At 41.3% G+C, this 13,551-nt stretch overlaps 1 protein-coding gene across 1 annotated transcript in view; it reads right to left on the reverse strand.

The window, feature by feature from the left end:
• The window catches only part of CACNA1D (calcium voltage-gated channel subunit alpha1 D), a 181,938-nt gene that overhangs the window by 124,452 nt on the left and 43,935 nt on the right, over positions 1-13,551 (reverse strand). Inside the window, exons 6-7 of the mRNA XM_048491394.1 lie at positions 6,145-6,232; positions 4,193-4,219 (exon numbers count right to left, since the gene is read on the reverse strand). Coding sequence (XP_048347351.1) covers positions 4,193-4,219; positions 6,145-6,232 — 115 coding nt within the window. The remainder of the gene's footprint in view (positions 1-4,192; positions 4,220-6,144; positions 6,233-13,551) is intronic.

The following is a 13,551-nucleotide window of genomic DNA, read 5'->3' on the forward strand; positions in this document are numbered from 1 at the left end:
ATCATATTATAGGCAAAAAAAGGATGTTCTAGTAAACTATGCAAATCATAATTACCTACAATAAAAGTAAGAACCTAAGTCAATTTGGTTTTAGTTATAACAAGGAAGAAATATTGGGGAAGGGGGATGTCATATTTCTGCCTATAATGATAATTACCTGATATAGCATTTCAACCAAGTGGGTAATAATCTTACAAAAAATAATAGTGGATGGTGTTTGCCTTACATAAAAGCTGGCTTTGGACATATACTACATGCAGATCTCAATTCAAGAGCTCAAATTCAGAAACTGTTAAACCCTCTAAAAGGCAGTAAAAGTTCCAGTATAGTGCTGGTTTGAGAACAGATATGCCCACCATGACCTGGAGGGTAACGTGATTTGTGTGAAGGCACCTTGAATATGTATGAAATTTGGTTGGCAGTAGAGGGTGAAAGGAGACTGGGCTAATTACACATAATTTATACACATGCCAATGTTATGACTAGCTATAACTGTATGACTAACTTACTATCTTAAACAGAATTATACATATGTTAATGGACATTTTGTCTTTTTGATCTCATTATAAGAAGTTTCTTGTGTGGTGTAGGATATGACAACCAGCATATGTTTGAGAAACACAGCAAGGGAGCTGAGGGTCAAGCTACTCCAAGATTGCTTAAGATACTTCTTAAGTAGCTTGAGACAAGTGGAAGGACTTGGCCTAGGTCCTTCAAGGGTCATCTGGGGTACTGCATGTAGGGAATGTTCTGAGTTGGGTCAAATGCCTTAAAAGAAGTCTGCTTAAAAGAAATCACATCTTCACTGAACCGCTCCCACTTCAATCTTGAGATAGTGCTAATATTATATGTTAAAATATTCACCTTTTTTCCACTCATAACATGGAAAACAACAGTGCTGACTATAAAAAAGACAGCAGCTATTGCTTATGCAACTGGAAAAAAACCACAACAATGCAGGGAAACAACAAAAATGCCTCATTTTTCTTATCTCAGGTAGCTCATGCAAGTAGATCAACTGAGAATTTTCAGTGTGTTCAGTAACAGAAAGAATTACGGTACCATTTATATGGAGCACAAGTTTAAGGTGAACTCTGCACAAACTTGGATCTCAGAGCCTCCTGGAACTGGGTGGCGAGGCAGCATGATTAGCAACCCAAAAATATAAATGGAAGTTATGCCTACACCGTCCCTCTAAGATGGGGATAGGAAGTGTTTCAGTAGTTTCAACATAATCCCAAACGCTAGAGATAACTATCTTCTCATATTTTAACTCAAATTTGTTCTGTAGTCCTGTCCAGTCTCATGAAACCATCTTTTTGTGCATACCCACACACTCACACACTATTCAAAATTGTGAAACATTATTTCACAATGAAATTCTGTTCCCGTCCACACATGACATCACATTTCTGCAAGAAAACTTGCTTAAAACGATATGAGAATGCCAAATTAAGACAATACTCATTATGCAGTGTGTCCTTGAATGAGATAAATCTGTGCAAGAACTGTTTAAGCAGCTCTGAAATCTAAGATGTATTGCAATTATAGACAATATGATCAAGGGTCTTTAAGAAAAAAAACACAAAGATAACAATGATGTTTGAGTACTCTTGAAGGCCAGACCAAACATCCGTCCAAACAATCACTTTCAGTGGAAATCTGGTGTACAGAGTTAAGAAAACGGAATTATTCTTGTGGCTTTAACAGATAACTGTCTTTAAAGAATGGCAGAAGCCATAGTTTACCCCGTTCACTGTTATTACTCTGTTATTACACTGTTATCACTCTGTTATTACTCTCCTCATTTCCTGGGTCTGGGGGAAAACCCTACTGGGGCAGATCCAGAGCCCAATTACAGCAGAACTGATAGTTTAAGGGTCTTAAGTGCAAGTTTACGTTGCATAGAAAATTGGTGAAATTGTAGAAAGAGAAGCAGATAAAAAAGACAGGCATTTTTGAAGGTATTCCCAAAAGATTAAAAGCTTTAGAAAACAGCACCAGAAACTCATGTTTGCATTAACAAAGTTAAGAAACAAAGCAAGATCCCATATTGGGAATATGACTGAAACTGTGCTCATAAATGTTTCCAGAGAAAAGGGGAAATTATTGTTCCATATTACTAAACCACACCACTACGCATTTCAAAAGAAATATTTGTGTCATGATCTTGACACAGAACAGTTTGGTTCAGACACAGTACCCAGAGGTGTAGTGCCAACGGGGCCAGATGGAGTGCGATGCCCCAGGTGCGCGGTGTGGCTGGGGAGTTCTGGGGCGTGGTGGGGGTGGGACGTTCTGGGGGCATTCTGGGGTGGGGTGGGGGCGGACAGCGCCACGGCAGGGGCACAGGGCGCGTGCGCGCTCTGGGTGGAGTTCCCCTTGCTCTGCCCCGACAGTACCAAACCTAGGTCATAAGTATGCCACTATCAGAACAAGATTTGAAGAAACTCTAGACTCACTAATGAGATACCCGCTCTCCTTCCCACCAGGCAGCATTAAGTTATTTACTTCCTGATTTATCTCAAACTATAATTTGATGTTACATCCATGACTTCAAACCATGACTTGTCCTTATCCTGATAATTTGAATTGCAAAGTCAGAACAAACTGCCTTTTACAGATCTGCTGCAAAGATTTGATGCAAAAAAAAAATTGGACCATGGTATGCAAATGAAAGAGGGACAGGAGCATCCCAGACACTAATTTATCATCTGTGGCCATTTACATCTTGGGCCTTTCCATTCCCTCCTCAGAGGGACCTTTAGATTGCCGGATGCGATGTTTTATACGCTGTTTTAAATGGTTTTAATGTGAGATTTAGAGCTCTAATTTTATTATATTGTATGTATTTATTGAATGTGTTCTTCTTGTTATTTTAGATTATATTAGTTGTTGTACACTGCCCTGAGCCCTCCAGAGGTGGGCAGTATAAAAGGCAAATAAATAAATAAATAAACAAAGAAACAAACAAATACATAAATAAATAAATTGTTTTTGTTTTTTTAAAAAAATTTCGAGAAGCTATCTTTGTAACTACGCATACAGGCATAAGAGAATCTTAGCTACTTGAAGGACTGCTTAACCCTCCATCGAGAAGCACTGGGTAAACCTGGCTTCTGTGGACTGTCAGTTTTTCTGGGCAATGAGAAAAAGTTAAGATGAGCTGAGTACAACCAGGTATTTTTCAGGCTGAAAAGGTGCCCAGGATTGGAGCCTGCACATAATATGTCCGGAGGCAACCTTCAGCAAATGGAGACAGGGGGAATCCCTTCAGTAGTGCACAGAATGTTGGGTACAAGCAGAGGGTAAAACTGACCAGAAAAAGAAATGGACAGTTGGGAGAAATAAGACGCTTTCTGAGCTCTACATTCCACTAGGTCAGGCAGCGAACGTCCTACTGGCTCCTTAAGAAAAAAATGTTTTCAAAAAAAGATGTTTTAAGCTTAAATAAGGCTTCAAGAAGACATCTTGGAAAAATGCTATGAAGAATTCCTCTCCATGCTGCCTTTTTTTAGGTCCTCTGGATGTCTTATTTGTGCTGTGCAGAACCAACCTGGGCCCAACCCTGCTTGTCAGCCAGTCATTTACTGCAATCTGCCCCAAAGGTTGGCCAATCACAGAATAAGTGGGCACACAGACCTGCGGGGCTGAAGGCTTGATTTGGCACACAGCTCAGATTGAAAGGACAGGCTGGAGAGCTGCTGCCAGCAGTTGGGTTGTCAGCTGCTCCCACTGTTGCAAGCCTCTACCGCACCAAGACCTGAGGAACCCGCAATCAATAAGGTATGGCTTGATTCTTCCCAGCATGATATGCCTGTGTCATGCTTCTTCCCATTCCACATTCCACACCTGACCCATGGGCTGGTTCCCACTCCAGGCACAAAAGGATTATCTAGTCACCACATCACACATGTATATTAAATACCCTGACCTGCACAAAACATTTCCCTTTTCTCTGTTGCAAGCAGAGAAAAACAAAGTCCCTACCCACAATTGTTTGTGGTGGCAGATTGGTTTGGAAACTGCAGCAAATGATGATGTATCTATGCCTTGTGTATTTACAAGAGCACAATGTTTACATTCAGTCATATTCATCCACAATATGTGGAGCTCAACAACATAGTGTTATGAAACAACATGGGGTTATATAGAAAAAAAGAGAGATGGGAAAAGAGAGGAAAATACTGACCTGAACCTGGATTTTGAGATAACTTGACTAAAAGAAAAGGAAAACACATTTTTTAAGAAAATACAGAAACCATTTATGCAATTCTTTCTCCCTTGAAACCTACATTGGAAATCAAATCAGTTTAACTTAACCACCAATGGAATTTAAATGATGAATCTGTATAAATGGTAGATGAATCTACCATTTTTCATTTCATTTCATTTTAACCTTTAATGGCATACAAATTATTTCCAAAATCTACCATTTTAATGATCTAATAGTGATTTTTGATAGATCAATATAGTGGATGCATACTTACTTTCAAATGAAAATACAATTTATTGTCAAAGGAATCAACTAGCTGTTGTGGATTTTCCAAGCTGTGTGGCTGTGGTCTGGTAGCTTTTACTTCTAACATTTCACCCACATCTATGGGTGGCATCTTCAGAGGCATGTCATGGCAAGAGGTGTTTCTCTCCGTGACACAGTGTCTCTGACACTGAAATGCCTCTGAAGATGCCACCAATAGATGAAGACAAAATGTTTAGAGTTAAACTACTGACCATAGCCACACAGACCGGAAAACCCACAATAGCCAGAAACTATAGTTCTTTGAACAAATGGTTAGTCCCACCCTGTGTCAGGATAATTTTCACAGACGCCAATACCAAAGCAGTTTGGAAAGAAAGTTCTAATAATCAAATAGAAATAAATAATGGCATGGAGAAAACAATGATGACACATTTGTATTCTGTTCCTTTCCAAGGAACTTGCAGCAGCATGTTAGCCTTACAGCAATCTTGAATGATACCAGCCTGAAGGGTAGCTCTTGCTCAATACCATCCAGTGAGACTGATCAATGGAATGAGATTTGAACTTCGGTTTCCACTCTCCGCCACAAACAATACTGATGCAGCAGCAAACTGGAAAAATCATGTATCTAATGCATTCATTAAGACCAGGTATGTGCAACGAACAGACCCAGATTATTAGATGACAATTCATAGGATTTTTACTTAGTGAAATTTCTAGTGGTTCACCAACTATGATCTGTAATAAGTAGTAGAAAACTAATACCGTTGGTATCTACGAAAAGAAATGGCAAAAATCCGGTCCTGAGATTAATCAGCAAGGATTTTAAAAATGGCGATTTTGAGTGTAATCGCTTTCGTTTGGCACACGCGCAACGCATGCGTTTGTATATCGTCAGGCAATGGTGTTTGCATACTCTCGCCAGCTGCCAAAAATCAAGGGGGCCGACTATTTTTGAGGGTAGAAATCGGCGCCTGGCAATCGTCGATTTCTGAAATCGACGATTGTCGAAGGCACCGATTTTCAAGGTACCACTGTATAGTGGTCCATGTAGGCACCTTTGGAATTTTGACAAGGTGCAGCCACAAAATGGCTGTTGCAGGAAGTGGAGCCAACCATAAAATTGCTGCCACAGGGGATGAAATCGCACATAGAGAGGAAGCCCAAGGGCAGGTGAGAAGACTAATAATTTAAAAACTACATTGGGAAAGATGTGAGATAGAATAAAACCAACGTTGTGGCAGCAGCTGCAGCTGAAACATTGTTTTAATCTGCACAGCTAATCAGATGTCAGTGGCCAATCACAAACCTGGCTTGGTTAAAGCTCCGCATGGACCTACCCATTTTCTAAAATCACCTAGGCAGCAGGAAAGGTGTTAGGGGGTGTCATGGCACCTATAGGAATCATGTTGGAGACCCCTGGACTAGTAAATAAGGTTTGAAAAGGATGCTTAATAATATCCAGATAGACAGAATATTTACACATTCTATCATAGCCGTAGAACTCCTTTTTGCTTCAGAGAAATTAATGGTCAGAATTTGAATTTAAAATGGATCTTTTCTCAACTGGATCTCCAAACAAATAGAATTGAAATAACCTGAATTTCCCCTCTTCTACTGATCTCTGGAAATGACATTTTTGACATTCCATAGGTACTTACCAAAATGCTCCACAGCATGCCTGGCCCTCTCCTTCTCCTCCAACATTTTCAGTATTCACAGATTCAGTTTCACTCGCTTGCATGCTTGCTGTTATAGGATATAATAAATAATCAGATTTATAGCAGATCTAAAAACCCACTAAACTTTGTGTGTAGCTAACAGAAAGCCAAGGTTTCTCACATAGCTACCAAAAAGTTAAAAAAACTGGCTTCTGTTAACCTAGTGGCTTACATTTATGGAAATGAATGGCTTGCATGACTAGAGATCTCTGCAGACTGAAGGATTTCCATTTGTGGAGATGGAATTATTTGCCTCCTCCTCCCTGCCCAAAATTCCCTGCCCAAAATGTTGCTCCTATATGGAGGGGGGCACTAAAAAAAAGCTCGTGTTGGAGTCAAAAGTCAAAAGATGGAGTCAAAAGAGGCAGGATATCTGGGTAGACTGCCTTTATCAGATCCAAGCTAATAGCTGCCCAATATTAATGACGACAATCTTCTATTTAAAAACTCCTGCCCCCTACATTCTGCTGCCCCCTACACACGCACTTTGGTTGACTTCACCGGTTCAAACCTCACCACATCTGAGGTATGTCTGTAGCCAAGTCAAAGTGTCCTCTGCTAGCATGCATGCATAGCGCAGTGAGATAAAAACCAGACCTCACCTGAAAGGTTCTAATATTCTACAGTCAGTCTTCTAAAAACCTCACTCAAGACTGCAAACTCAGAAATGTGCTGCTGCACAGACAGAACAGTAAGTGTGCATCACAAGTGCTAATCAGCTAAGGCATAGTTAGGGCATCTGAATGGCTGCTTCTGCAAGTTAATGTCAGATCTATGATTCATTCAATGACGAGGACTCTTGAAGTTCATATCCATTCAGAAGTAAGTCATTGAACACAACATTGAAGTCCCCTGAAAAGAAACTTTTTTGCAAAGCCAGCTCCTTGACTCCACTCCACTCCCCCTAACTGCACTAAGCAATGTAGCTTATTACATCTCCCATTGTTCACTCCCTCCCCTTCCCCAACTCATAAAAGAAAAGCGGGAAAAGAAGAGGAAAGCGAAAGTTCATTGTCAAGGTCTAGGAAAAGGTAGAAAGCCATCTGGTCACCCTTCCCCTCGCAGAGAGGCCCAGAGATGCCACTGTTGTCTACACTGCAAGCACAGTGAGAAAGAAGACATGAATGGAGAGATTCAGTAACCCCAAGAAGCTCGGTACGAGCATTTTAACGGCATACACTGACAGTTGAAATCAGAGGGGCGTGAGGCTAGCCAAACTGCGCCCAGTGCTGCAGATTCTATATTTCTCCGCTCCCCCCGGTACAGCGCAGCGCCCCCCTTCCCCCCCTTCCCACACTTACCTTAGTTCCTTTCCTTTTCCAGAACTTTTTCAGGCTGCAAAAGGTCTGTTCTCAGTAAAAATGGCCTGATGGGAAATATACTTCCCAGGAGACTTTGTGAGCCCCAAGATCTCCTGGCAACTGTAGTTCCTCAGGCCGTTTTTACTGCGAACAGGCCTTTTGCAGCCTGAAAAAGTTCTTTAAAAGGAAAGGAACTAAGGTAAGTGTGGGAAGGGGGGAAGGGGGCGGGAAAAGGGGGAAAGGGGGAGGGGCCTGGGGTGATTTTCTGCACCCCCAGGCGTGCGCCCGGTGCACGGCGCCCCCCCTCTTCCCCTTGTAGCTTCGCCACTGAGTTAAATTGCTTATTTGCACTTTTTATGCATCTGGAATATTCTCATATGAAATGAAGTGATCTATAAATCCAGAATTCTCTTATTGAACCCTTGGCTCTAGTTTACCCAAACTCCCTCTCTTGTTCTCAACCTCCCTAATTCTCACCTAACTTAAAGAATTCTTGTGAGGACTGCAACAGGACAATGCATGTGAAAGGCTTGGGCTATCAAATAAATGCCAATCATTACTGTTATCAGTAGGTAGTGTGTAGGAAGCTACATGAAAGCCTTTATTTGTTTTTCAGTTACAACAAACAAAAAAGAAGTATGTCTTTCACCCAAAGCAGCTCTTTGTACATGCTGGGGAGAGAACTATGCAAAGCCACAGCTTTCTGTCAATTACTGACAGTACTCCAGCCTAAGCAGAATTCTAAATCTATTGACTAAGTCAGTGGTATTCATAAAGAGTCATAATCACAGTTACCATCTGCCAAAGGAGCAACATCCCATAATCTGGCATGATACCTGAATCTCAGGAGGCTTGCAGTTTACCCATTGTAAAGCGTTTGGGTAGACCTGCCCTCGGCAAACTGTCTTGGTTTTTTCTTACTGCACAGAAAAACCAAGATTGTCCACAAAGGCTAGACCTGTCTTCTGAGTGACTAAGATAATCATATTCATCTTTGCATATCTTCCAAAATAAATACAGTTCCTCCAAAATAAAAAAGAGGAAACTATATATTGCTGGAATTGGCAGGATGAGCTGAGTACAACTATGTACTCTTCAGGCTGAAAAGATGCCTGGGATCAAAGCCTGCAGAGAAAGCATCCTGGGGCTACCTTCAGCAAATGGAGGCAGGGAGAATCCCTTTAGCAGCACAGAAAAGGCTAGGTGCAAGTGGAGGGTAAAACTGAACAGAGAGCTTAACAGTTGAGTGGGAAATATAAGACACCTTCTGAGCTCCAGAAATCCACACAGCCAGGCAGAAGATGTCTTGACAACTTGAAAGAAAAAAACTCTTCCTTCTAGAATCTTCAAAATAAGATGGCTTGGGTTGAAATAAGGTATCCTGAAGACGTCTCAGGGGGGAAAGCTGTATGTTGTTCCTCCCCAAGATGTCTTTTTTTTTTGTATCCGCATGATGTTTTATTTGTCCTGGGCAGAACAGACTGATGTATTTGTATCTGCATAGTTAGCAAGTTTAGTATATTTTGGTTGAGAAACTTGAATATGACAACCCTAACCATAGATCTCAGTGATCAGTCAGCCACTGAATTCTGGAACTGGGATTTCCAAACCACTCAGTCCCCCAGAAGAGATGATCTTAAAGTTAAACAATTACATATACGGAGGACTGAAATCATAGCCTGCATTAACTTCTATGTAATGAAGTCTCCATATATTCAGGCAGCCTACAGAATCAGTTCCCTGCAAAAATTAGGAAGTACACCTCAAGATGGACAGATTGCTTGCAGACAGAAAAGTCAGAAGAAGGGCCAGCAGCTACAATCACGATCCCCATCAAGAGCTGATTGTACCCTTCTAAGAGTGCCTGAACCAACTTACAAGGACATTTCTACAAGTGGGGAAAACTGTACTGAATAAAAATATTAGAAACTAACACATAATTGTTGTGGCTTCACATGTCAACTAAGATGAAAAGATGCTCTCACTGTTGCAACATAAAGGCAATTTCTTGGCAGCCTATGAAGACAGGCTGCATATGAATGGGGAAAAACAAACAAATTGATTTTCAAATTAGCAGCCCCAAGTGGCAGTCTCCAATACCTTAGCAAGTTCTGCTGGGATAGTTCTGACAGCTTTTATCATCAGTGTACTCACTCTCAATAATTTCATCAGATGGCACCATACAAGAGGGTACTTGTGGAAGCTGCAAAGCATAGCTAAATTTAAAATCCATTATTTGCAGTTTAACCTGGATTGCATCCACCAAAACAAACACTGTCTTCCATCCATACATTGTGATCTGCCAGAAACAAGATAACTCTAGTTTTGCAGTCACTGGCAGGTAGCAAACACAGCATACCAAGCCTTCACAATCACCATATTTAGCTAGCAAGCCTATATTTACTTGGTGGGCAACAACTTGTACAGGCCTAGCCTTGTATCATAAGGACCAGTAATTCTCCAAAGTACAAGGCAGTAGAAAGAAGAGGATGTAATTCAGATTTGGGCCAATGCCACTTGGCAGTGAAGGTTTTCTGGTACCATCCTGCCCTGGCCCAAGTGTTCATGCATTCCCCAATATCTGTTGCTGCCACTTGGCACCTCTCACATCTCTGCTGTCATCTGAAGAAGTACCAGGATCTAATATGCATTACCACAAATAAAGAAGAGCAGGATATTGATACCACTGGGAAACTCAAGGCACTCAGAGACATGGCAGACAGCAGCAGCTAGAGACGGACTCTAAATTCCAAAATCAGTTTTGGAAACAAGCTCACAGGTTCAGAGCCAAAACCTGAACTAGCCCAAACAGGGCCAATTCAATAGTTATGTAATACCTCTTGTATCACCTCATTGTAATCTAGTCTAATTATTTCCAAGGCTTTCCAAACAATCAGCATATACTGCAATAAATCTGAAGTTCGTAGTCATGTGTTGCATACAACTTCTATTACAGTAATAATTTTGGTCTGCAACATCTGCCCACCACTCAAACACCACTACTTGGTTCAAGCACAAGCATTCTTTTGACATACCAGTTATCTCCAGATGTTCTGTAGAACAGTGTATGAGAACATGACAAGCACCAAATGTTGACCTCACAAACCTCACCAAATATGAACAATGATCTTGTCTTTCTGCTGCATAGCATGACAGTCTGAACATTTTTTCACTAAATACTATTAAACCGAAAGAGTGCTAGTTATGGTTTTTCCAAACTGGACCAAAAAAGGGCGAATACCAGCAAGGGTCCTCAATGTCTATGCCAAAATGAATAGTTTGCTTAGGAGTCTTCTACCTAGTTCTGGAGCAAGTAGAAGTTTTTTTTAAGAAATAAGAACATAAACATGACTTGCCTTCACTTCCGGATGAATGAAGGCAACTCCCTGCTCCACTCTAAGAAAGTCGGTTACCAGCCGCAGGATGGAGCTAATGCAAGCATTCATTATTGGGGCAAAACCCAAAACAGAACAGGTATCACAAGCCTCCTTCAACGCACACAGACCATGACTTCCTGATATCATACATTCTGTTGCATGAAAGAAACATTTATATTTGTATTCTGAAATTAAATTTTCAAATGTACCGGTTAATGGCCCATTTGACCCAATATTACTTTCGTGCAAGGCCATACGTGCCATATTCATGGCCGGGATAGCGAGTGGGTGATTTATTCATTCTTGCTCTATGTAAGAGTGTCTCCAGTTTTTGGTGACATCCAACTTGCTAAAACATATTTCAGCTTTTGCCACAATTATTTGCAGTGTGCAAAAATCCACAAAGGTATTCTTAACTGAAGATTTGTTCCATGGATCTCTTTCATACCATAAAAGTCCAATCACGTACTCCTGTTCTAGTCTTGGATCAGTAACTCTCTACTCAGAAAATTGCTAATTCTGCTCCAAGAAATAATAAATACGTGTGTGTGTGTGTGTGTGTGTGTGTGTGCGTGTGCGTGTGTGTGTGAGAGAGAGAGAGAGAGAGAGAGAGAGAGAGAGAGAGAGATTAGGTACCCCATATAGGAATTAATGTGTTATAGATACAGAAAAAAACATTCCTAAATATCCTCTGGCATCATCTACAAGTTAACGTAAGTTTATTTGTCTCCATAATAAGGGGGTTGTAGCCTGGCCCAGTGGATTTCCAGGCCTTGATAAAGTATACATTTCCCATCTCCGCATTCAAAGGCTTGGGTCCTGTATACCACTAAGATAAAACGTCTGTAAGAGAAGATGTAAAACTTTGAAAAAGCAAAGAATACATTTCAGTATAGCATGCATTCATAGGGACACCATACATTGGAACCGGACAGATTTCTTTAAAGATAGTAACATGTCCCAGCTGAGCCTTACTACACTGTATGTATTTCATATGGCTAGGTTAAGGTGAAGTAAGAACATTGGATGAGCTGATAACAGAACTACAGCAGCACCATCCTGAGGTTTGTAATTTATTATTTATTCACTTCTCCCTTTAGTGATGCATGTTATAGCTTTGTACTGTATTTGTGGCATTATGGATTGTCATTTGTACTTAAGAGCAAGTGAAAGCCTGAAGAAGCTGTGTCTGAGGCAAGTGCTGAGGAAACTTGTGAGGCTGTTCTTCAAAGCTGCTCTTCAACTATACCAGTTTTTTCCTCTAAAGTGGGAGCACTACTGTCAATCATAATAAGGACTTCAAAGCTATGAGAGAGTTTATCTTTTAGCAATAGTTCTTTTACTGATGTTGACTGTTTTAATGTAAACATACCTTGGAGTTCTAAAGATTCTGCTGTTAAGACATACAGTTCTAGCCAGAGGGGGAGGGCAAACCCGTCAGTAGGAGAAGTGGGGCTGCACAAGTGGATTTGACCTCCCTGGGACAATTGTCTTAGTGGAGGGGTGAATCCACCAGCAGGTGGCCGCTGTGGCCCTCCCCAGCAGTGGGAAGCACCACAAGATGCCATGCCAGCATTCCTGAGGCCCTGCTGGCATAGCAGGGGTGGTCCAGGAGTATGGCCAGAGGGGCCAACATTACCCTATTGCGCCAGTGGCTGGGACTTCAGACTTAATGCCACCCAAAAGGTCTATTAAGTCCAATGGGAGGTTTCCTGACAGCGGGGAGGCTTTTTTGCATTTTGAACCTCCCCACACCACTGGGAAGCCTTCTTGGGGGTGGCGTGGCAGTGGGACATTGGATGGGAATGCCCGTCAGATTACTTCTGAGTACAGGATCGGGTAACATTGAAATTGTTTTCAATTTGATTTCCTTTGAATGTATGGGATAATCTGTGATTTGAGTTTTAGTAATTAGTGGTGCCCAAGATGATGTGTAACAAGATAAATGCCATGGCAAGTACAGAGCAGGCCAGTGGGTAGTAGTGGAAGCATATGGCTAGTTGCCATTTATCACAGAGTAGCATTTGGGTTGAAGAAAAGTTCAAAAGATTACAGCATTGAGCAATCTGAGGAACTATAACTACAGTGCAAGCCACTAGGAGTGCATTACGATCCAGGACCCCACTGCACCTTCCTATTCCAGCTGCCAACGTGTCTCAGACATCATTGCATTTGGAGTGGTAACACTTGCACCACTGTGTACATCTTGAGCATGCAGAAAAACAACGGAGAGTTCTCTGAAATCCAGTCACCCTCAATTGTCAGAGCAGATGCTGTTTTCCCAACCCATCATTCCAAAAAGCACTGTTATGTATCCAAAGGGAAAAATACTGTTATCATGTCAAAACTTTGCAAATCAAAAGTAAAGAAAATCAAGAACATGAGATATATGCTGCCTTGATGGTGGAAAGTGCCATATGATGGAACCATAGGGATTTCCAGGTAAGAGACACTCAGAGGTGGTTTTCTATTGCCTGCCTCTGTGTAGTGACTCTGATATTCTGTGGTAATCTGTTATCCAAATACTAACCAGGGCTGATCCTGATTAGTGGCCAAGATCTGATCAGATAGGGTTATCCTGGACCATACAGCTAAGGGCATATGCTATTTAAACAAAGTATAAATTTCTACCTGGTTTCATGATTTTCATGCTATAAAATACTTATATT

Source organism: Sphaerodactylus townsendi, linkage group LG03, assembly GCF_021028975.2.
Source record: "Sphaerodactylus townsendi isolate TG3544 linkage group LG03, MPM_Stown_v2.3, whole genome shotgun sequence".
Lineage (NCBI taxonomy): Eukaryota > Metazoa > Chordata > Lepidosauria > Squamata > Sphaerodactylidae > Sphaerodactylus > Sphaerodactylus townsendi.